Source organism: Marmota flaviventris, chromosome 19 (genome assembly GCF_047511675.1).
Source record: "Marmota flaviventris isolate mMarFla1 chromosome 19, mMarFla1.hap1, whole genome shotgun sequence".
Lineage (NCBI taxonomy): Eukaryota > Metazoa > Chordata > Mammalia > Rodentia > Sciuridae > Marmota > Marmota flaviventris.
In genome coordinates this window covers 22,987,030-23,011,489 of record NC_092516.1, presented here as the reverse complement: position 1 = coordinate 23,011,489, position 24,460 = coordinate 22,987,030, and the positions used below count along the sequence as shown (strand labels likewise).

At 44.6% G+C, this 24,460-nt stretch overlaps 1 protein-coding gene across 5 annotated transcripts in view; it reads right to left on the bottom strand.

Moving 5' to 3' along the window:
• The window catches only part of Tpst1 (tyrosylprotein sulfotransferase 1), a 94,959-nt gene that overhangs the window by 13,143 nt on the left and 57,356 nt on the right, over nucleotides 1-24,460 (bottom strand). For all 5 annotated transcript variants that reach the window (XM_071605396.1, XM_071605394.1, XM_071605397.1 and 2 more), the window contains one exon: nucleotides 14,293-14,491. In XM_071605396.1, coding sequence (XP_071461497.1) covers nucleotides 14,293-14,491 — 199 coding nt within the window. The remainder of the gene's footprint in view (nucleotides 1-14,292; nucleotides 14,492-24,460) is intronic.

Genomic DNA, 24,460 nt, shown 5'->3' with positions numbered 1-24,460 from the left:
AGCCTGAATATCCCAGGAACTGCTTTCCTCTTTCTACTCTTTCCTCTTTCTACCAACAGAACACCGTGCACAGAGGTACGCCTCCAGAATGAAAGCCAGGGTGCTACTTCACCTTAGCTGCCACCTTCCAGCTCTGTGTGTCTGCCCAGCTCTCTAGAAGGGCTCCCAGTCTTCTATATAATGAGTTACAGAGGTTACCACAATTCCGTCAATTATCTTGCAGAGCAACACACATAAGAATTAAAATAAATGCATAAAAATATGAGCTCCACATATCTGACACTGATCTTTAGCTTTTACTTTTGCCAATGACAGTAACTTCCACATAACAGGATTTGGCTGGCAACAGATCACTGCCAAAGAAATGACTCAAACAACAAAGTGAGCAGTGTTCCTGTTTGGGGCCTGTGGGCTGAAATCAGGGGTAATTAACTGTACTGAAGGATGGTCTTCAGCTGAAGATGACTTCAGTTCAGAGCTGAAAACCCAAGAGGACGTTTTGCACACTGAGATCCCGTCTTTGGCATCCGTGGCTCTGTGCGTCCAGTGTCTGTGTCCACACAACTAGGGCATGGCAAGGTGGTGCTCCCTCTAGGATGCGGCCACCCCAGGTGGGAAGCCAGCAGCAGAGCCTGCACAGCCTCCAGCTGACATCCACAGGCAGCGAGGACTCGAAGCAGGCTGACGGCACTAGTGTGCTGCACTGCTGATCCCTGAGACACTGCAGCTGCACCAAGGGCCCTGAGCCAGGCGGCCAGCAGAGCTGTGCCTGGACTCCTGGTCACGAAAACTGTGAAGTGACACATCTGTGGTTCTGAGGTGGTCTGCTGTGCTCCAGCAATCAGACAGGGACCTCCAGGTGTCAGGAAGGCAGTCACAGGACAAAGGCAGAGCTAAGGGAGGACTCTGGGGGCAGTGGGTGGCAGCTGGGCTTAAGGAGAACACTGGGACATCTGACTAGAAACTGGGGTGGGGGTCCTTGTCAAGCAGCAGCTCATACTCCAACCACTCTACCTGTGTACACTGGTAAGACGTCAAAGCCTGGCTCACAAAGCAGCTGGCCAGGCCAGGGAGGTTTCCCTGTCATGTGCTGAGGGTGACTTCCCCTAATATGCACAGTGAATGGCAAGAGGAGAAAGGGAGGCCAACAGAGGAGACCAGAGGGAGGGAAATGAGCCAGGCGGTGGAGGCTCAGAACACCCAGGGCCCCTCACAGTGCTGGTGGAGCAGCGAGGCAGTACCCTGTGCCACGTCTGCTGCCTCCTCAGTGCGCTTCCCACATGTGGCCTTGTGGCCTCTCCATGCACCAAGTGACAGGATCATGGCATGTCTCAGATTCCTCGTTCCTGGTGGGGAGTGCTCTGCCAGGCAAGCAAACAGGTCCCACCCAAGGATGAGGAGGTGGGATGTGCAGGCCACTGTGCGGCCCACCACATGCAAGCAGCAGGCAGCAACAGCATGCCTAGACCCCTGCAGCTCATCAACGGTGACTCGGGCAAGCGAAGGGCACACGCGTCTTTAGATCTTAATGGAGCGGGTGACTGGGGGCTTCCCACAGTCTCAGAGACAGAAGTGCAAAAGGACCCTGACACTGCAACTGTCCAGGAACTAAAACATAGCAGTACGACACAAGGCAACACCAGACACCTCCTGTGGGCACTAGGGAGCAACAAGCCAATGGGCCACGCTACAGCAACAATACAGCGGGATCAGGAGAGGTGTGTGCCCCCTGTGCCACGCATCAGTTCCTCATGTGAAAACACGGAGAAGTCGGGAGATCAAAGCTCAGCACATAGACGCTGCCCACGCAAGGCTCACGAGGGGTGGCCTACAGGACACACTGTTTGTGCGTGGGGTGGACTAAGTGGACTCAGGCTGCAGCTCACTGTGTAAGAGGCAGGAATTGGATTAGTTGTAATTCTTGGTTCCTGGCACACTTTCATCCTAACTCCATGCATAGCCTGCTGTTATTTATTTAGTAATATAATTCATTATTTTTAGTAATGTAATGAACATTCCCCCTTGAGGAATTACACTTGCTAGTTTCACAAGCACAGAAAACATGCAACTGCAGCCAGATATTCTAATGCAGGAAGGGATCCAGAGTTTGAAATTTATATCTTTAATCCCTCCAGGCTCTTGTGGCCACTACAGGCTCATGATCTCCAAAACACACATACTGTAAAACAGCTGATAGCATGCTTGTTTACATATTCTAATTTTTCTGGAATTATTTTGGCACCTTTGCAAATCTCAGACTTGGCCCTGAGAAGTGCAACAGTCTCATCCTGTTTGGAAACAATAGGATAAATGTTGTTAATACTTCTTATATCAAGAAGAAAACAAATTATCAGCCCTAAAGCATACGATTCTTTTTTTAAAAAATATTTTTTTAGTAGTCAATGTACCTTTATTATTATTTTTTATTTATATGTGGTGCTGAGAACCGAACCTAGTGCCTCACACATGCTAGGCAAACGCTCTACCACTGAGCTACAACCCCAGCCCTCAGAAGCATAAGATTCTACTCCAAAACATTTTAAAGAAAAAGAAATGTTTCAGTGTGATGACTTTTGGGTGAAGTTGGACAAAATGGCCTGAAATGTGAATTTAACTGGAAATCTACAGCAACTGCAAAACATAAACCTCTCCTTACTGCAGAAAGCAGTATACACTACAGGAAATACAGCATTGAGACTTGGATTTTCTAGGGAAGTCTGGGCATTAGACATATCTAGACACTTCTGAAAAGAAGACATATGAACGGCAACACAGAAACACATACAAAACCGCTCAACATCACTAGCTACCAGGGAAGCTCAAATCAAAACTACCCACACGGCCTCTCCAGAAGGAAGCAACAAGGCTGGGCAAGGGTGTGCAGAAGTGGGCACCCTGCTTGCTGCTGGTGGGAATGTCGCTTTGGAGCACCATTATGGAGAGACATGGAGAGCCCTCAAAGACCGAAGCTTCTGGGCTCCAGGCGAGCTAAGCAAGGCTCTCCTCGGAGCCGCCACTTGACGCAGCACGACTGGGTGCACACCCAGAGGAAAGAGAACCCGCCCGCCTTCACTGCAGCACCCCCCCCCCCCCCAAGAGGCACTGTTGAGCTGCGAGGACGAAACCCGGCTGCGGTCCTGAGTGGAAGAAGGTGGCACAGAGAGGCAAGGACTGAGTGGTCAGGCCCACATCCCCACACTGACGAGAGCCATCGTATGGATGCTCTTGTGGGTCTCCTTTAACCTGCTTCACAGCAGAAAACTTATTACAAGGGCTGGGGCTGGGCTCAGTGGTAGAGCGCTTGCCTAGAACGTGAGAGGCCCTGGGTTTGATCCTCAGCATCACATAAAAATAAATAAGTGAAATAAAGGTTTTGTGTCCATCTACAACTAAAAAATAAATATTAAAAAAAGAAAGAAAACTTGTTACAGCGTGGCTTGAGTCTGTGTTCTGCCCAGCCTCCCTGTGTCCTGATGGGCCTGGCACACTCACCTCTGGAGCTGCCTGCGGGACCTTGCCCACATCTGTGCTTGGGCCTGCACCTGCACAGGGCTCTCACCTTCGTTCCACCACCGCTGCTGCCACCCTGCTGGTCGTCCTCAAGGACCCCACTCAGGCAGTTCTCTCATTTTTTGTTTGATTTTCACTGAATTTGTCTATTCTTCCTCAGCATCTTGTTATGGGTCAGATTCAAAATCTAGGTTTCTGTTTTTTGTTGTTGTTTTAGATATTTCCATAATCAAGAAATATCAAGGGGGGGTGGTTCTCCCCCACCCCATACTGGGGATTGAACTCAGGGGCACTCACCACTGAGCCACACCCCCAGCCCTATTTTATTTAGAGATAGGGTCTCACTGAGTTGCTTAGTGCCTCACTATTGCTGAGGCTGGCTTTGAACTCACGATCCTCCTGTCTCAGCCTCCCAAGCCACTGTGATTATAGGCATGCATCACTGTACCCAGCAAGAAAATGGTTCTTACTCCAGCATTTAAAAACTGAATCCAGATAACTTTTTCTAATTTTAGGTGATTTTAATGAAGGTATAACATATAAAGGAAAATGTGGAAACCATAGATGAATGAGCAATGAAATTTTATAGACTGAAGACAGATGAAGAAACAGAAACTAGCCACGCGTCTCTATCTGGCCTTGATGTGACAAGGCCTCTGCATGTTGCAGACACAGAACCAGAAGCTAGAGGAGGCTGTGGTGGAGAGGAGGCTGAGGTGGAGGGGTTGCTGGAGCCCAGGATTTTTGAGCCCAGCCTGGGCAGCATGGTTAGGGGATGTCTCAACAAGTAAACTGGCAGCACAGTGGACAGACCTCTCTCTCCAGTCACTGGTGCTTTCCTCATGAAAACAAGCCAGGTCTGCACTTCCTGGGCACCAAAAGAAGGCACTGTGCTTCTGTGACTACCCATCCAATGCCCAGAGCCCTGCAGTGACCATCCTGACAGACGAGAGCACTGTGGTATAAGATGTCCCACACCAAACTTCACAGGATGCTGCAGAAGCACTGGCATCTGCTTTTGAAATAAAGCGAAACACAGGAGAGGAAGAGAACTGTCATGCCGGGAGAGTACCCAGCTCTGTGGTGGCTGTTTGAAGGGGCATCAAATGTTAAGACAATGGAATGTGATTTTCTCTAACTACAACCACTAGAATACAAAGCTTGTCACGTCTGAGTGCACAAATAAAAGAAACGAGAAACTAAAGGTAAATCATACCTCAAATCCAGTGGTAGTTGGAACAGTCCTACCATGGCACAGGAACCCAACTGAGACAACAGAGCCAAAAAGGCACCTACCTTGGGGCTGAGCTGTGGCTCAGTGGCAGAATGCTTGCCTAGCACATATGAGGCCCTGGGTTCGATCCTCAGTACCACATGAAAATAAATAAATAAAATAAAGGTATTGTGTCTAACTACAACTAAAAAAATAAATATTAAAAAAAGGGGGACCAGGCTGGGGATGTGGCTCAAGCGGTAACGCGCTCGCCTGGTACACGTGGGGCGCTAGGTTCGATCCTCCGCACCACATAAAAATAAAGATGTTGTGTCCACCGAAAACTGAAAAATAAATATTAAAAAAACTCTCTCTCTCTTAAAAAAAAAAGAAAAAAAAAGGGGGGGGACCTATCAGGAGCCCACTGAGACGTGTCACATCCATGGCCAGGGTGGAGCTGGGAACCAGGACTTGAAAGTGAGACCCCTCTTGACACCTGGTTCTCTTCTTTTGAGGGGCTGGTTTTACTTGAGGAACAGAATGCCTAGTTAAAGTAGCTCAAAAACACAGGAAGTCTAGAGAGGAGGTGGAGGTCAGGCTGAAGCTAGGTTCAAGGCCCTTGATTTCTGTTTTCTTCTTTCGTCATCTCCAGTGTATTACAAAGTGGCTGCAACAGGGCCAGTTCAATGTCTTTTCATAGCAATGTTCAGAAGCAGGAAAAAATGGGTAAACTTTCTTCATACAATTGCTAACAAACACCTCCTCACATAAACATGGCCAGAAGAAACTGGTCCATGGGCATCTGTCTGCAGGGAGTCCTAGGAAATGCAGCTGATGTTTGAGCTTCCTTCCTCTCACACCTGCTGTGCCTCACGCCCTGGGGCCCTGGCCAGGGGGACAATGCTTCTTCTCTTCATTTCACTTCTGAAACCCAGGAAAGGGTCCCAAGACCAGTCTGGGAGGACTCTTAGAGGGCAGGGTCACTGTGCTGGATGAATGACAACTCCCACCACCACCTCTGTCCAAGGCTGGCATGAATCCCCTCCCCACACAATGCCAGGAGGGGTTTCTCACTGAAAGAGACCCATGTGAGATGGCAATGGCAGAAATCAGGCCACTGCTCTTGGAGGACCAAGGCAAATAGCAGCTTCCCCACGGCCAAAAACGAATGAGTTGATCTGGTGGAATGGAGAAGTGGAAAATGGGTGTTGGGCTGACTCAGTGGTAGAGAGCTTGCCAAGCAGGCCCTGGGTTTGATCCCCAGCATCACGAAAACAAGTAACTAACTAAATAAGTAAAAGTGGTCAGTGGAACAAGAGCAGTTCATGGTAAACGAGGCAAAACAGCTTCTTAATTTATTACGTGCAGTCACATGCCCACAAAAGACAGGCTGTGAGTAAACAAGTAACAGCACTGGAAGCGCACAGTGGAAACAGCAGGAAAGAACCCAGGGCTGTGGCCTTGCTTCTGTGTGTCCTGCAGAACAGGGAAAAGAAGTGGGGACTGCACAGTTTCAACCGCTACCTCAGGTCGGAGACGCGGTACCAGGAAGCTTCTAGGAATGCCCTGAACAGACCCCTATAGCATACAGCCACTGGATCAAGAGTTCTGAAAAATAAGCCCAAAGTGTGATCCTACAGGTGGTTCAATACAACACTAATGGAATTCACAGCCATGCAGCCTCTCATATTAAATTAAGCTCAAGATCTCGAGTCTTTAAATTTTGCTGAAAAAAAAAAATTTTTTTTTGCTGAGAATTTTGCACCAGCGAAACCTAGTGCGCTGCTTGGGGTTTTGGAAACAACAGATAGCTCATTCACCAAGCGGTCCTAAGAGTGACTTTCTGAGAAGGTTCAGAACAAGAGGAGATTATGCAAGCGATCAGCTGCCTTGCTGCTGCTGTGCCTCCCAGGCTGTTCAGGAGACCCTGGGGCTGGAGTGTATAGCACCACCCAATCCTATGGATCACTGTCCTTCTGGGCACCTCCCAGAGGTCACTGAGCCCTCTGCTGCTCGGCACAGAAGTCCAGCAGCATGTGACTGCATGTTTGGCCTAGAAGAAGAAATGGCTGGACCTATGGGTATACACTAATTGTACTGGCCCTGTTGTAGCCACTTTGTGACACACTGGAGGTGACAAAAGAGGCAGTAGCTAATGGTTTGGCTGGAAAAGTAAAAAAACTTAAGAAGAACAAGGCTGGAAAACTTGTGACCAAGGGATATGCAGAAGAGTCTGTTGAGGGGCTGGGCAGGGGTTCAGCAGTGGAGCACTTGCCTAGCATGTATGAGGCACTGGGTTTGACCCGCAGCAGCACATAAAGATAAATAAATAAAACAAAGGTATTTTTTTAAAAGTCTGTTGGTAAGGGTTCCTATGTAGGACACAGTGCAGGCAACTCAGCAGGAGGCTCCCAGTGACAAGAGATCACAGGGTCTCTTTTAAAAAAATCGAATGCACTCCAAGGAGCTCTGTTCTGGGCGGAGCGCAGGCCTCAACAGACACTGCTTTCATCAGAACAAGGAGGAAACACTGGATGAACTCCACTGCGTATTTTTCCTTAGAGCCATCAAGGAGCAGGGATGCAAAGAAGTCTAAATGAATCAAATTCCAGAGAAGGACGAGTTCTTCTTAGGAATACTGAGCAAAGTATCTTTCTACCATGAATGGCCAGGCTGGGCACAGGTGGGCAGAGAGGCAAATTTAGAGATAAAAACATTTTGCTTAGACAAAAAGAAATAAGCCAAGCTTTAGCAACAGTGTGAACTGCTACGCAGATTAGAATCTGGAATCTGGAGGAGCTCCAGATGTAAAACTAAATCTCAGGGCCTGACCACTGTATCTGGGGGACTCTGCTGAGTACGGCTGATGGGACCAAAGCTGGACACAGAGGATCTCCCAGTCTGGTGTGGCTTGGGTCCAGGGTCCTGCTGCAGCTGTACTGGAGAGATGAAACAACTTAAGGTCTAATCCAGCTTCCTCCCAGCTGAAATCTTGATGAAAATCAAGAAATGAGACCCTTGCCTATAGCACACAGGAATCTAGGGATTGGACTGAAGGTCAAATCTCCACAATCTCATTTGAATTCAGAGGTAAACTGAAGCTAAGGGTGTTGTTCAGCTCCAGCTCAGCTAACTGCCAGATTCCCTTCCTCACCCTAGCTGCATGAAGGAGGGAAGAACATGCTCTCTGGGGAAAATAAAACAAACAATATTGTTTAGTTCATTTGCTATCTATTTATAACAAAAAGTCCAGCATGAAAGCAAAACTTCTAAGACACGAAGAAGCAAGTAAGTAAAACCCATAACTAAGGGAAAAATCAGCAGAGAGCCATGCATGAAGACTCTAAGACTGTTATCATGACTATGTTAAAGAATGCAGGAAGAAGAAAGAATGAGGGAAGAGAGAGGAAGCTTAAGGACTGGAAAATAATCTGAAATGAAGAAGTCACCAGAGGAGTTGAACAGCAGACTAGACACAGAAGGCAGACCCAGGGAATTCAAAGACAGGTTAATTAAGAACTAATCAAAGCTGATGCCTGACCTGAAACAGAAGAAGCAAGAATCAGTCAAATTGGTACATTATTGTTAAACTGCTGAAAACAAAATACAAAGGGAAAATCTTACAGTATGTGTTTGGCAGCTTTTTGTTGCAGGACAAAACACCTGAGAAAATCCACATGGAGGAGGAAGGACCTGTTCTGCTCATGGTTTCAGAAGTCTTAGTAGTCCAGGGTCAGCTGGCTCCACTGCTTTTAGACCTGCAGCAAGGCAGAAGCATCATGGCAGAGCATGCAGGGGAAAGCTGCTCGGCTCACAGCACCCAGGAAGGGCTGGGGAAAGAGAAGGGGGCCAGGGATGAGATACAATCCCCAAGGACTAACTCCCTTCAACTGGGAACACCTCCCAACAATCCATCCAGCTATCAGCTCATTGATAGATCAACCCCTTGATGAGGTTAGTAATCTCACTCCCAGGAGCCCCAGCTCTGAACACTTGCTGCCCCAGGGACCAAGCCTGCAACACATAAGCCTTTGGGGGACATTCTTATCCCAAGCGAAAGATAGCAGTCAAAGCAAAGCAAAGCAAAGCAAAACAATTCTTCATTCATAAGAATGTCAGCTGACCTCCCATCAAAAACATTGTGGAAGACAATAAAATAACAAATGTTACAAGTAAAATAATACAACCCCCCCCCGCCCCCCCGTCTACATAGAATTCTATGTCCAGCAAAGATGTTCTCAAATAATGAAGAAAAAGGACATTTTCAGCTTTAAAAAAACAAAACCAAAAATCTCCCCAAAGAGTTACTAGCCTTCATACGCTCACTGTGAGTATGCTCAAGGAAGTTATCAGGCCAAAGAGGAAATGTCCCAGGTGAAATCTGCATCTTCAGAAAAGAACAGAGACAAATTGTGGCCCACAAAGCATAAGATACTATCTGGCTTTTTACAGAAAGATTTGCAGCTGTTTTGTTCTACAGCAACCTTAATTAAAACAAGAAATTACAGCTAAAAGAAGGAGATAATATCCAAGAAAAGATAAAAGGAAATAATCTAAAAAAATTTAGATTAACCCAACAGAATTCAGGAAAATAGAACAAAGGAACAAAGACAAATAGTCCCAATTAAAAACAAATAGCAGGGCTGAGGTTGTAGCTCAGTGGTAGAGCGCTCGCCTAGCGTGTGCAAGGCCCTGGGTTCGATCCTCAGCACCACATACAAAAATAAATAAAATAAAGATGATATTGTGTCCAAATAAAAATAAATATTTTAAAAAACAAAACAAATAGCAAGTGGCAGTTCAGGCCCAGCCACATGAGTGATGACATTAAGTGTAAGGGATTCCATACTCCCCTTAAAATGCAGGCTGTGAAACCAATTTAACAATATCAGGGTTACCAATGTATCAGCAACACACCTGAAATACGAAGGCTTACTGGGGAAATAGGCCATTCACCTGCACACAAAGACAATTCCATCTAGCTGTGCCTGTGAGGGAACAAGTCTGAACAGTAAGTTTGATCTGGGACACTGAATCTCACATGAGGCCCCTTAGAAATTCCAGGAAGTTTCACAGAAGCAGCTGGAATGTGAACCTGGGGCCTCCTAATAGGAAACAGGGTCCCCATCACGGTGATAAGAGCCACAGAGTAGATAAGTGGGATTCAGGAGACTACACAATGCAGAAGTCCTAACCTGATGGGCTTCTGGGGCATCTACGAATCCACTGAAACCATAGGTAGAATTCTGTGCAGGATGTGTCTGCATTTTTGAGGTAGGCATTCATAGGTTTCATTAGGTTCTAAAATAAATTCCTAAATCTAAAAAGCTTAAGAACCAATGGAGGAGGGAGAGGCTGAGGAGAACCTAGAGGGCACTATGTAGTAAACTGTGCAGCAACTCTGGAGTTAGACCACGGTGGGAAAGGGCACGGAACATGTTAGCAGCTCACTTCCAGCTTGCCATGTGAGTCACGCAGCCACAAAACACATGACTTTCCATTCAAAACTGGGCAAATTGTCCCTGAAATGAGCTGACTCAGACATCATTACTGTTGGACTCCCCACAACAGTATGAAAACCGTCTTTGTAACCTAGAGACTGAGATTCTGTATTCCTAATCCAAATGTGAGTTTTCTCCTCCCCTCACTCCATAAATCAGGGCCTGTTTCCCCAGCCACCTTCCTTTTCTGGAGCCCACCTCTGACAATCAAGTCTCTTGGCAAGCAGGACTTGCTGAAACCCAGGGCCACCAATGCTGGCTACATTAGCATTTGAGTTGCCACAGGCAGAAGAAAGCTCTGAAGAGCCTAGACTTGAGTGATACAGGTGATGCCTCACTGTAAATGTTGCAGCAAACAGACTTGGAGAGGCGGCAAGCAGCACTCTGGGGCAGGAGGAGAGCTCCAAGCTTTAGTTTATGCGGAGGGGACACCACGAGGAGGACATGGGGGGGTGGGGGAGAGGGGGGGAGGGGACAGAGGAAAACAAACACTCCAAATTCTGAGCCCTGATCTACAGTTTCTCATAATATTTACAGGTTATTTGGCATCATCTTAGACCTATGCTAACATTAGGGCTTTTCCATCTTTTTAAAAAAAATTCCTAACCTATGTGGCTGAGGGCCTTATGCAGAGTCTCTAACATGAAGCATGCTCACAGAAACAGGTAACTCTTCATATAGATACATAGTTGCGAACTTACTAGAGACTAGGGTTTTGATTTGTTTTGTTTTGTTTTTTATAAAAGCCTTAATCCTCAAAAAAAAACCAAAAAAAAAACAGGTAACTCTGTTCACAGGTGTTACACTTCAAGAGGGAGTGGTCAGACTCCTGGGGCAGTAATTTACAATCCAAAAAGTAGGAACCCATGGTTAATTAGACTTCCTGGAAAAAGAAAGAGAGAAAGAGAGGGGAGCAAACCAACCCCTTCCCCAGGCACTGGTTTCTTACCAATTTTTGTAATTCCATTCCACGAGCTATCACATAAGAACATCTATGAAACCCAATTTCAAGACACACAATGGCCTCTGTTGTGCATCATTACAAAGGACTCAAAATGCAATTATAGTTCACATTTTATCTTTTCTTCCTCAAAATTATTGTCAGTTAAGAGACAGGCAAAGACCAAAAAGAAGGAAAGAAAAGCTGTATTGCAGTGTGCTCTGAAACCCTTCCAGTCACCAGTGTGAAACCCATTCTTCAGTCACACGGACTCAAACCAGAGCAGCTTCCTGACCTGCCCCTCAGGAGCACCGAGAGCAGCATCGCCAAGCCAATGGTAGTGGGGAACCCACACTGGCTACTGCTCTGGGAAACCTTTGCAATGCCATGTAGTCATGTATCCTGGTTCATAAAGTCCCCCAGCAGAGGAAAGCTATAAATTACCAGTTACAGAAAGGCAATCAAGACTACGAAGGCAGGATGCTAGACTGATTTCTGCTTCATTTTTAGCAAGCTGTAGTTCACAAAACTTTAAATCACATAAAGCATGTTAAAAGTCAAGAGGCAGTACATGAAAGAATAATATACACACAGCTAATAACTGGAAAATGTTCAATTATGTTAGTCAATGGAACCTATTAAAATTAGCAAAAATCTAAAATAGAATCACCTCTATTATGCTGGTAATCTGAAAATATTTTTTTAAAAATATTTTTTAGTTGTCAATGAATCTTTTTATTTTATTTATTAATATGCAGTGCTGAGGATTGAACCCAGGGTCTCACACATGCCAGGCACCACGCGCTGTACCACTGAGCCACAACTCCAGCTTGAAAGTATTTTTAAAAAAAAATCTTGGGCTGGGGTTGTGGCTCAGCAGTAGAGCACTTGCCTAGCCCATGCGAGGCCCTGGGTTTGATCCTTAGCACCGCGTTAAAATAAATAAATAAAATAAAGGTGTGTGCCCAACTACAACCAAAAAATAAATATTTTTAAAAAATCTTATCAAGATATATTGAGCATCTTAAAAAAATCCCAGATGGTTGGACCTGGCTTACTCCCACTTTTATTAGTCTAAATGTAAATAAAAACCTAAAATTTAGTATTTCAAAGATGTTTGATACAGCATCGTCTGTCAAAGAGAAACACAAGAGAAAAACGATAAGATGGACTAGGGACATTTACTAGGGAGATGTATTCTGTTTGCTCATCTATTCGTTCATTCACTACTATGTTTCAGGAAGAACTGGCAATGGCTCCTGTGATGGTACACTGCATTATGCGTAAAAAAGCAGGCACACGATGGGAAATGTCCATCAGTACTAATAGGAAAAGGTTAGACAGAAACTGCGTGCATAAAGGAAGAAATATAACTTATGATCTTACCTTTGTTTAATAAAATGCAGAGGGCAGGGAATATACTAAAATATTAAGAATTGTATGTATCTAGGTAATATTATAAATAATTTTCATTCTTCTACTATTTTAATTTTATATAGTGAAAAAAATACTTTTTATTATAAATATGTATGCTTTGGGAGGTACTGGGGATTGAGTCAGGGGCACTTTACCACTGAGCCACAACCCCAGCTGTTTTAGTCAGCTATTTCACTGCTGTGACTAAAATATCTGAGCAGAACAACTGTAAGGGAGGAAGAGTTTATTTGCAGGTTCATGGTATCAGAGGTCTTGGTCCATGGCAGGTCGCTCTATATCCTCAGGGCCCAAGGTGAGGCTGACCATCATGGCCGGAGAGCGTGGCAAGAGGGAAGCAGCTCACAATGTGATCAGGAAGCAGAGAGAGAGACTCCACTTTCTAGATACAAAATATCTACCCCACAGCCATGCTCCCAGTGAGCCACCTCCTCCAGCCACACCCATCTGCCTCCAGCCACCAACCAGTTCATCCCATCAGAGGTTAATTCACTGACCCTGTCATTTCTCCCCTGCACCTTCTTACATTGTCTCACACGTGAGCTTTTGGGGGACACCTCACAGCCACACCATATCACCAGCCCTTTTTTATTTTTTGAGAGAGGGTCTTACTAAGTTGCCCAGGTCTGCCTCAAAATTGCAATCTTCCTGCCTTAGTCTCCTGGGTAGTTGGGATTACAGGCATGTTCCACCACTGCCAGCTTGAACTTAAATTTTTATATTAAAAATGTTTATATGTAAGTATAAAAAGGATAAAGATTACTTAAAAATAAGCTTATTTTCATATTCAATGGTTTATAATAGACAGCCCTTCCTACATTGCCACAAATGAAGAACTGAAGGAAGAACTGAAAGTGACTAAGAGCAGGGGATCCACACGCGAATGGCCTCAGGAAACACATTTCACTGTCACCAGGTTTCCAACTAAGAGTACCAAAAGGAAGAGAATAAAGAGATGACCTATCACAAGGCTATGGGGGAGGACACCGACACACACAAAAGGACATGGAAAAAACTCTGGAGGTGGATGGTGACAGGAGCCAGCGTGAAGGGCTCAGTGCTGTGGCACCACACCCTGGAAGATGGCTGAAATGGCACAGTGAGGTCAGGGATGTCCGACAACAGTTGTTGGAAAGAATGCGGAAGATCTGCCTTGAGATGGCAGCAGCATTCACCCAGGCGAGCCCTTTCTGGAAGAGTGCTTGTAAAAACACCAACCTGACCTGTACAAAGAACAGCTAACTGCCCGTGGCAGCAGCCGTCCCTCAGCTGGAAGGCTGGTGCGTCCACCTGTTCAGCCACTTTTCCCACATACTGGGTCCCGAGAGGTGGTACCTCCACTACACAAACACTTAAGAGGAACATATCCACTAGATTTAGAGAAAAAAGGCTTGCAAAGTAAGTCTTAATGATTCTGGTTTTATGCAAAGTTGTGGGAACTAGCTATGGATGAATCTCTCCAATGTGAGTACTACTCCTAGAAGGGGGCGGCACTCATTGAAGAGCTGTCCCCATGGTTCACAGGAACAGCCGCAATTATCTTTAAAATGCAGACTTCTGATAATAAAGCACTCATGCGCAGAATCACTCTAATTTAGAACAATTTTTTGATCATAAAAAAGCTAGAACTAAAATAAGGAAAAAGCCACTTGGAGTCCGACTGCGTGTCCAGTTGCCCTGGGGCACTCACTCACCCTTCTGGTGTTCTCGAGGATCCGGGGGTCCGGCTTCCCGTAGTTGGGTGGGTTGGCGTAAGGGTCATACCCCAATTTGGCAAGCATGGGTGCAATCGCTGCCATATCTTGTAAGACATCTGGAGGGATCTTCCCCACCCATTTTGACAGAGCTCCCACATTGACTGGCTTGATGACTTGGTCTGTAGATCTTTCCACTCTGAAAACAATGCAATAAATACTTGCTTTAAATTTTTAAAATGTTAACTGATGTGATTCTGCAATTTGTATTTGGGGTAAAAATGGGAGTTCATAACTCACTTGAATCAAATGTATGAAAGATGATATGTCATGAGCTTTGTAATGTTTTGAACAACCAATAAAAAAATTTTTTTAAATGTTAAAAAACACTAAATTATTTTTGATGACTTATAACTTAAAACTCTGAATTATTTTTGGTAAAAATTATAATTGGATTATAAAGCAATTGCAAAGGAGGGCACTAATAAGGTTTAAATCTATTTACCAGACTTTTTAAAAAATAATTTAAGGTGGACAGTGATTACTGGCAACCTTAGTTTTCTAGAAGCAGGGAAAAGGGTCAGGCTTTTGAAAACATCTGTATAAACTGTGTTGACACATTGATCACAGCATGGGAGGGTAACAAAGGTAAGTCCTCTCAGAAAAACTGTCAACTTACTTGAAATGCATTAAAAAATGGGACTGATGGACGACTAGAGAGAGGGACAGAGATGGACAGGTATGTAATAAAGCAAACAGTAAAACGTTAACTGTAGAATCTTGCTGGTGGGCATGATTCTTTCAATTTCTTCTGCATGTTTGAAATTTTCTTAATAAAACACTGGGGGGGACCGTGAAGCATAAACCATTAAGAACGCAAAATACCCACTGTTCTATCTTTCTGTTGACTTCCCAAAGACTCCTATTTTCTACAGAAAAAGTGCTGCTTATGATTTTCAGTATCACAGAATTAAGACTACAGGACAATGTGTTCTGAATCTCTACCTGGAGATTACGCCACCTTTGACCAAATGCCTAATGACCTTAAGATATGACATAGGGGCTGGGGATGTGGCTCAAGCGGTAGCACGCTCGCCTGGCATGTGCGGGGCACTGGGTTCAATCCTCAACACCACATAAAAATAAAATAAAGATATTGTGTCCACCTAAAAAAACTAAATAAAGATTTAAGAAAAAAAAAGATATGACATAAATGAAATGACATCTGGGGTCCTACGGAAGTGCTCAGGAGTTTTATACCCTAACGCACAGAAGCCACTCAAATCTAGCAAAGGTAAACATTCTTTTCCTTGAGGTATCTGACTCCTCACTGCAGAGCTCATCACTGGATGAGAGTCTTTCAAAGGCTCCGCTCAGGACAGATGTGCAGCAGGGTGGCTCCTCCCTGGGGGTCTGGCACCACCACTCAAACTTGCCTGCTGCCTCTACACCACATTCTTTCCCCTCAAGTTTTCTCAAGGATTCAACTTACGCACTTTCACCCTGTACACGCCCCGCCCCCCCGCCCCCACAGTATCACCCCTAATCATCATTGCTGGACATTCTTAACCCAGGTAAAGAGTACCTGGTTTTCCAGGACAGATGCAATTGGTAACTGCCCAGCCTCATCATGAGCAGCACTGTGGTAAAGTATACTGTCTTGCCCATGTGGGCTTCCTGTGTCTCAGCAGCAGGCCAGTCCAATGGGTAAGCAAGAACTTGATAAACAACCCCACCAGAGACTGCGATGGGATGAGGAGAGCAGGGCCACTCCCCAGCTACATCCAGTCCACATGCCGTACCCTCCTCATGGAGAGGACCACTTTCTCCTGCCTGCTGCCATGACCTGAGTTCCGATCTACCACTGAAAAAGCCCTCTGCTTGCACATCAATAGTGGTTTCCTTTTGGCTTATCTGCAGGGTTTCTGTTCTCTCAAAAGGGCTCAGGGGTCACTCCAGGTAAACTGGGCTAACTGGACTGCACAAAATAACCACACAAGAGACACAAATACCTTTTTCTTTGGGGTAGCTGTGACGGCTCCTCTGACCTTAAGGGTCCGCTGAAAGAGAGAGAGCGAGAGCATGCGCTGACCCCTTTTATGGAGGAGAAGCTATTCAAATGAGGCAAGGGGTCAGGTTTCAGGGGGCTGAGTCTATCTTCATGATGTCCACTGTCAGCAGGTTGACTGACACCTGGGTAGGCCACACCCAAGGGCACAGTAAGAGAAGGGGACACACACAGGCACTTCCATGGAAGATTCTATCCTAAACAGGGCAAGGGGTTATGTTACAAAGAAACAGGTGAGCATAGCTTCACCCATGGGGCTGTAGCAAGACATACCTATGCACGAGACACAAACCCTGGAACCCAAAAAGAGTGGGGAAAGCTCTAACACATTTCTGTGACTGAGCGCCTCAGCACCCAGCCGGGAAGAGTGATTCAGTCACGTGCAAGGTTGGTCTCCCACATTTATCCATCACCCCACAGGATACAGGAGGGTCTGCGTCTTAGTAATCTCACCATCACCCACACCTAGTACATTAACATATGATGGATGTTCAATAAATCTGTATCAAGTAAATGACTGAAGCTTTTCATAGAAAAAAGCATGTTATAGCAGCTTATACAAATGGGCACAAGAGATTCATGGTAAGACCATGGCTAAGGATGAGTTAGAGAGACACTAAGAGCATCCAGTGCTGACCTCTGTGTGCACATGGGCTTTAGAGAATGGGGGTCATGTCTGCAGAGACTTAAAGAACAAACAAACAAAAATACTTCAGAAGGAAAAGAAAGCTTGTAGGACACAAAGAGTGTCCATCTAAGTCAGGCATGGGGTATATATATCTAATTTAATCCTTACAACCACCCAGGAGAGGGAGGTGACCAATATTTACTTTTCAATGGGTAAGCAAGTGATTTGCCCAGGGTCACCTGCTCTGGGAATAAAGGAGCTGGGTGAGCCCACAGTGTCTGCCTCTCCAGTGTCTCTCACTGCCACCTCCTCATCACCTGCACGCTCACCTCCTGTGCCTTCCTGAAAGCCCTGCCCTCCATCTGATGCAGCACAGATATAGACAGGGCTTGACCGTTCCAGTGCACTGTAGATACAACAGGTACATACAGCGCTGCACTGGAGGTTTGACAATGCACTCACCAAAGCATGTTGTGGGGCATTTACTGAGATCCACGGGTAATTCCTACCATGACTGATGTCAGCTGCTAATATGACCTTGCTCACTGCAGAACTGGGAAGAGATGCACAAAATGGGCCTTAGAACTGGGAAGAGCCAATCTCCATCAGGTAGACCCTTGGATAGCTAGGGCCACAATCTCTTGAGTCCAAACTCTGAATCCAAAAAGCTCCGAAAACATCTTCCTATAATTCGTTTGACAGTAAAATGTAAACAAACCAAAAGGATTAGTCTGTTCCACTGGACACACACACCCTGGGATGTGTTTGCCATGGAGGGCTGGCATGGTAAGTGGATGATGTGTTACACATACCTTTTAAGATCCAAACAATTTCTGAAGTCTGAGATGCATCTGTGAAGGCACCAAGGTCCCACACAGTCTGGTGTGCCTTGACTGGAAGGTGGCTGTACCTAGACGATGGTGGGAAAATCAAGGGTCCTAACTGAGGGCGGGTCTGATTGCATGATGATGATTACCATTCAGCGCTGACAACTGCAAGAAGACTGAAGGAGGAGGCCTGCCGGTTCAGGAAAATGGTAACAATGCTGTGTCTGATTCATTTATATTTTGAAAGAGTCAAGAAACACTTAAGGTTTCCACCAGGCCAAAAGAAATAGAAATTAAATTCCAAAGATTATTTTAAAAACTGATAAGCCTTAGCCACCAAGTGGATATGGCAGTGCAGAGAAGAGGAGGCTCTGATGAGCTTGCTTTCTGGCCTGGAGGCCTGGGTGGACGGTATTGACGGGCATTAGGACAGAGCATGTGGAGGAAAGCACGGGAGTGTTTTTATGTTGCTGCTTCGTTTTGTTTGAGCTATACAGAACAAAGAAAATGACCAGAAAGTTATCAGAAGTCTGGGGGAAACTGGAGTTGCCTGGAATGTAGCAGCACGGGCCCAGCAAACACTACCTGCTACAACTCCACACCAATGCAGCACGGCTCTGCAGATCAGATGTTGAAGCCCAACCTGAGACACACAGGACATCAGAATGAATGATCCTGGAAAGGCTTCTGCTACATAGCACCGAGTCAGGAAAGGTGCCACCGTGAATACCCCCGGGAGGCACATGGCAAGGCCTGCTGCCTGTCATCGGAGCAGCAGAAATGGCAGTGCACATTTCTAAGCATGAATCAAGCCCAGTATGTTCTGAATACCCATCGTGTGTCCGGGTACTAAGGTAATAAGCACACAAAGATGACTGCAGCCCATGGGCCTCCTCTCAAGAAGCTCAGAATCAAAAAGCAGCAGCTCAGAATCCAGTGAGACCACCATGCACACAAGATCAAAGTGCAGCGGCTGGACACAGGGCTGTGGGGACACCTGTGGGGACAGGCCTTCTGCTGCAGTCAGGCAGCCCCCAACAGCTAAGGTGCGACTGGCAAGCCAGGTCCTGGGTCAAACCCAGTTCCATGGCCTGCGTTTATCTGGCCTGCAGGCTGAGGATGACATTTATATTCTAAACAGTTTTTTAAAAAATCAGGTAATATTTCATAACACATGACAATCTCATGGAATTCCAATTTTAACACTTGTAAAATTTCATTACAACACAGCAAGATCTGCCATTTACATATTGTCTATGATGCTCTTCTGAGGCAAGGGCAGAGCTGAGTAGCTGAGGTGAAGACCACACAGTGTGCAAACCTGAAATACTGACTAGCCCACTACAGACAGTTTTGTCCACCCTGATCTAAGGCTGCATCACAAGGGAATTCAGGGTTTCTGTGGGGGGGGGGGGGTGTCTTCCTGGCACAAGGCTCACTACAACTCTCAAAATAAAATAAAAAGGGCTGGGGATGTGGCTCAGTGGTTAAGCAGCCCTGGGTTTAAAATCCTCAAAACCAAAACCAAAACCAAAAACAAAAAAACTTTTAAGAGTGGCTTTTTTGTTCTATATCCGATCTCTGGATTCACCCTGCCTTTCTTCTCACGAGTTCTAGGTACTTAGTTTTCTTTTTTCAAAGCATAGTGAGTAGAGTACAGACCTAGAAATTGGGCCTGTAGAATCCGGCTTTATTACCTAAGAAACATTGATCCTCAGAGATTGGGGATAAAGATCACTAACAGGGACAGTTTCAAAAAATTTTCAAAAGCAGGATAAGCTAACTACCAAGTCTGTCCTGCTGCCAATGCCGTGTACGTGAAATTCTACCACAACAGGCAGCCTGACACTGTCTATGGAAGAGCCTGCTCTACAAGAGATCATGGGAAATTATACAGCTGAAAAGCCAAGAGCACCTGGCCCTTTATAGGCCAGGGTGTCTGCCTTGTTCAGAAGAAAACAGTTATCAGAGGAGAAGGGTCCTGGTTTCAGACAGCATAATTTGCTTCTCTAGACAATGATCTGCAAACAGAGCTCATCAGATCTCCCCAGCTCCTTCAGCCCTTCCAGAAATGAACCAACCCTCAGGCTTCAAGTGCCCTAGAGATGAACTAGTTAGGATTCTGGCACCCTCCACCTTCCTGGAGCCTCATATCACTGTGAGTGACTGGTGTACTTCAGAACCAGGGCCCCATCCAGCACGGCTAGGCATCTGACTCAGCAGGTCCCCCACTGCAGGTGTCCAGGCTCTGCTGCTCTCCTGCAAGGATCAGGGCCAGTGCCACAGCCTAGAACAGCCATGGTGACCACATCCTCCATAACTGAACATGACAGCCAGGTTCTCTGCCGAGCCACAGGTGTGAGTCAAACCACATAGAAACCACCACAGGAAACCACGTCCTCTGCACTAAAGCATCCACAGGGATGGAAAAGCAACAGGAATGAGAAGGAATGCCCGAGGCACGACGAGCCCAGCCCAGCAACGCTCAGGAGGAAGGCTCTCCAAAGTCTCCTCTGCAGAGCTCCCACCTTGGAAAACGCTCAGACTCTGTCCCAGGAAACAGGACTTTAAAATGTGATGGCACTTCCACTTTATAAGAACGTGTTACACATGTACTGCATGTGCACACAGACTGCTGACAGGGCAGTGGCTATGTGTGCCTTGTTTCCTAACCTCTTAGGTTTCAAGTCACCCACTGACCAGTTTTTGCTTCTGCTGCCTATGAATCTGCTGTCAAATTCAAAAAGTCGTAATGCAGACCAGCACCACGGAACGTTCCCGTTTCCTTTCGGCAACTCCCCAGTTCCTGTTCCTACCTTGAATCTTTCTCTGTTCTGAGTTGCCCTTGGTGCACGGCATGAGGCACCAGTCTGATTTCATCCTGTGCATCTAGGAATCCAGGTTTGCCAGTGACAGTTATTCAAGAGACTGTCCTGTCCCCAGTGTGGCTCTTGGCACCTGTGCTGAAGATCCACTGACATAATGCAAGGTCTACATCTGGATGCCTGCCCCATCCTGCTGGTAGTGTGTCTGTTTTTATGCCAGCCTATTCTGTCCTGGCCACCTGAGCTTTGCAGAACATGCTGATATTAGTTGGTGCTCATGATTGCTGTCTTTATTTAGTCTTTTGTGGTTCCACATGTGTTTTTGGACTGCTTTTGAGTTTTTGTTGGTGTGTTCATTTTTGTACTGGAGATTGAACCCAGGGGTGCTCTACCACCGAGCCACATCCCCAGCCCCTGTTATTTTTCATTTGAGACAGGGTCTCACTAAGTTGCCAAATCTGTGTAGTCTTCCTGTCCCAGCCCTGCCCAGCAGGGGGAGCACTGGGACTACAGGCATGTGCCACCAACATCCAGCTTCCAGTGCAATTCAACCTTGCACGTGACTGGGTCACACTCCCTGGCTGGGTGCTGAGGTGCTCACTCACAGAAATGTGGCAGAGCTTTCCCCACCCTTCTTGGGTTCGAGGGTCGGTGTCTCGTGCATGGGTGTGTCTTGCTACAGCCCCATGGGTGAAGCTATGCTCACCTGTTCCTTTGTAATATAACCCCTTGTCCTGTTTAGGATAGAATCTTCCATGGAAGTGCCTTATGTGTGTCCCCTTCTCTTACTGTGCCCTTGGGTGTGGCCTACCCAGGTGTCAGTCAACCTGCTGACAGTGGACATCATGAAGATAGACTCAGCCCCCTGAAATCTGACCCCTTGCCTCATTTGAATAGCTTCTCCTCCATAAAAGGGGTCAGCGCGTGCTCTCGCTCTCTCTCTTTCTGGGGACCCTTAAGGCCAGAGGAGCCATCATAGCTACCCCAAAGAAAAAGGTATTTGTGTCTCTTGTGTGGTTATTTTGTGCAGCCCAGTTAGCCTAGTTCAACTGGAGTGACCCCTGAGCCTTTTAGGCATGAGAACAGAAACCCGGCAATTGGCGCCCAACGTGGGGCAAAAGGTCTGAGTCTTTAAGCCCCGCCCCCCAGACAAAAGCGACAAATGCTGGCTCCTAAGGGAACTCCAATTTAAATATTAAAGAAAGTTAGTGAGTTTGGTAATTCTCTCCAAGTTAAGTATGCTTAGGATTGCAGAGTATTGTGGGCTGAATTGTAGAAAGTAAGGAAAATCTGTGACATTAAAATTTTTAATATTGGGGTATAATCTAGAGACTCTAAATAAAAATAGTTATTAAGATGATTAGTGGGCTGTGTTGTTGAGTTAAGTCCTCTCCATGGAAAGAGCACTTTTGTGGATTTTTAGAAATTGTTTTTTTAAATCTTTATAAAAGATTTTTTGGGGGCTGGGATTGTGGCTCAGCGGTAGAGTGCTTGCCTAGTGCGGCGGGACCTGGGTTCAATCCTCAGCACCACAAAAAAATAAAGGCATTGTGTTATATCCAGCTATACCTAAAAAATAAATATAAAAAAATGCTTAAAAAATTTTTTTTGGCCTTTATGTTTTACATGTTTGTGATACGAGAGTGACAAAAGGGAGAGAAAATGTTGTGATGTTTACCTGGAAAGAAATAAGTTTCAATTTTCTATTGTTTTTGTCAATACTCAGAAAGTTTGTACTGACCTCTTTGCTACATGATTGTCCTATGAATCAGAATGGCTGTAACTCAGCCACTGGGGACAAGAGACTTTAGCCGCTGCTGCTTGCTGCAGCTCGCTAAGGGGTCCTAGCCCCAGCGGCCAGCAGTGCCTTTAACCCTTAAATGACTTGACCTGAATGCCAAACACAGACTAAGATCTGATGGTAATGCTGGCATCTGCTGCTAAAAAACTTTTGGAGCACCTACGTGCCACAGAAAAAAGTGCAGGATGCCAGAGTACACAAGCTGCAAATGCAGGTCACAGACACAAAGCAAGCTGCTACCGCCAAAAGATCTTGGCGGTGGGTGGGGGATACAAACAAAACCAAATAAAATGCAATTGGTTAGGAAAATTCTTGGGGAACTTTTGCTCTGACAACGGGCAGTGGACTCCATGTTGTTTGCGTCACCATGGTAACCATGAGATGCCAGTCTGGAGGAGCGGGCTTCCTGGTCCCACCTCCCACATTTTCACGGGCTTCGGATTGGTTCTTCCACAGTCACTCAGACAGGACTTCTGGTCCCGCCTTCCAGCTGCTAACTTGTACTTACTGTTTCAGATTGTTACCAGAGCTGCTCAGAGCCTGTATTTTAAAGAATGCTTTTACCTGTAAATGCTAACGAAAGACATCTTTTTCCGACAAAATTTAATTCCACAGTTTTCTACATTGCAGCCTTAACTTTAAGTTAGTTCTGAGTTAAATAACCTGAGTTTTTTTATAGTTGTGTTAATAAATAATGTTCTATTGATAAGAGATATCAAACATGCTTGTTTGTATTTAACTTTAATTTTGGAGGTTATGGGGATACATTTGCTCGCCACAGGAACAAAGCCGGCAATGTTCCTGTGATGAACAAAAAATCCTTATTCTCATTCCTGACTATAAAAAATAAATATGTATACACAAGGATCTTATTTCAGTCACATCAAGTGACATCACATAAAAGAGTGTACTCCTAGGTAAAAATAAATGGATCCAAATATTTTAAGAACCACGTGGTTACATAAAGTTAATACAATTATAAATTATGTCCTTATTTTTAATATATATTTTTCTGGGTATTCAGATAACCTATATTTGTTAATCTATAAAATAATTAGCACATGTCTAATTGTTTAGTTAATATATATTTGCCTAATTGTTTTTCTTCAATAGAAAACCCATAATTTATATGTTTTATATGCACATTTATCAGGTACTCTGCCTTTCAGATATAGATATTTGAGATAAATGTATTTACTATAAATTTGCATTAAAAAATACAATCTTCAAGTAATTTCTAATTCTCAAGTTATTGTACTAACTCATATAAGATGATAAACAAATATAATTCTGTCTACAAAATATCTAAGGATTTTAACTATATTTTCATTGATATTTCTTATCAAAGTACAATAATTTGTTTATAAATTTTAAAGTTTTCAAAAATTGTTCCAATGTATAACTAGAAAAAAATTCTAAAACAAAAAGATGCTTCAACAAAGAGAAAGCACACATTGGTTCCTAAAAACAAAACAAAGCAAAAAAATCATCTTTAGGTAAAATAAGGTCTTTATATTCTAAATTTTAATGATAAAAATATTTTCCTAAATAAAAAGATTTTTATATTATTATCTAAACAGATGATATAAAAAGTTAAAACAATTAAAAAAGAGAGTTATATGTACTGAACTGACTATAATTTAGTTATATGTACTGAACTGACAGTTAATTTTAACTGATTAATTCAAGGATATTTCAGGCTATTTTCCTAATTTGACTAAACTGATTTGAGCTAAGATTTTGTCCATATTTTGACATGATAAAACCTATTAAAATGTTAAGTTTATTTCTTTAAAGAAAGGTCTTTATTGTCAAATGATTCTTGGTGTTTAAAACAAAGATTAATTTTGGTAAATAAATTCACATAGTTGATTAAACACTAAGTATATTAAACTGCTAACTTAGACCCAAATTTTGACAATTGTCCTTTAAGACTAAATTTGATTGATTCTAATACACTAAGATACTGTTAATTTTTACATATTTTGTTTGTTAAATAATTGTAAATTAAAAAAAAAT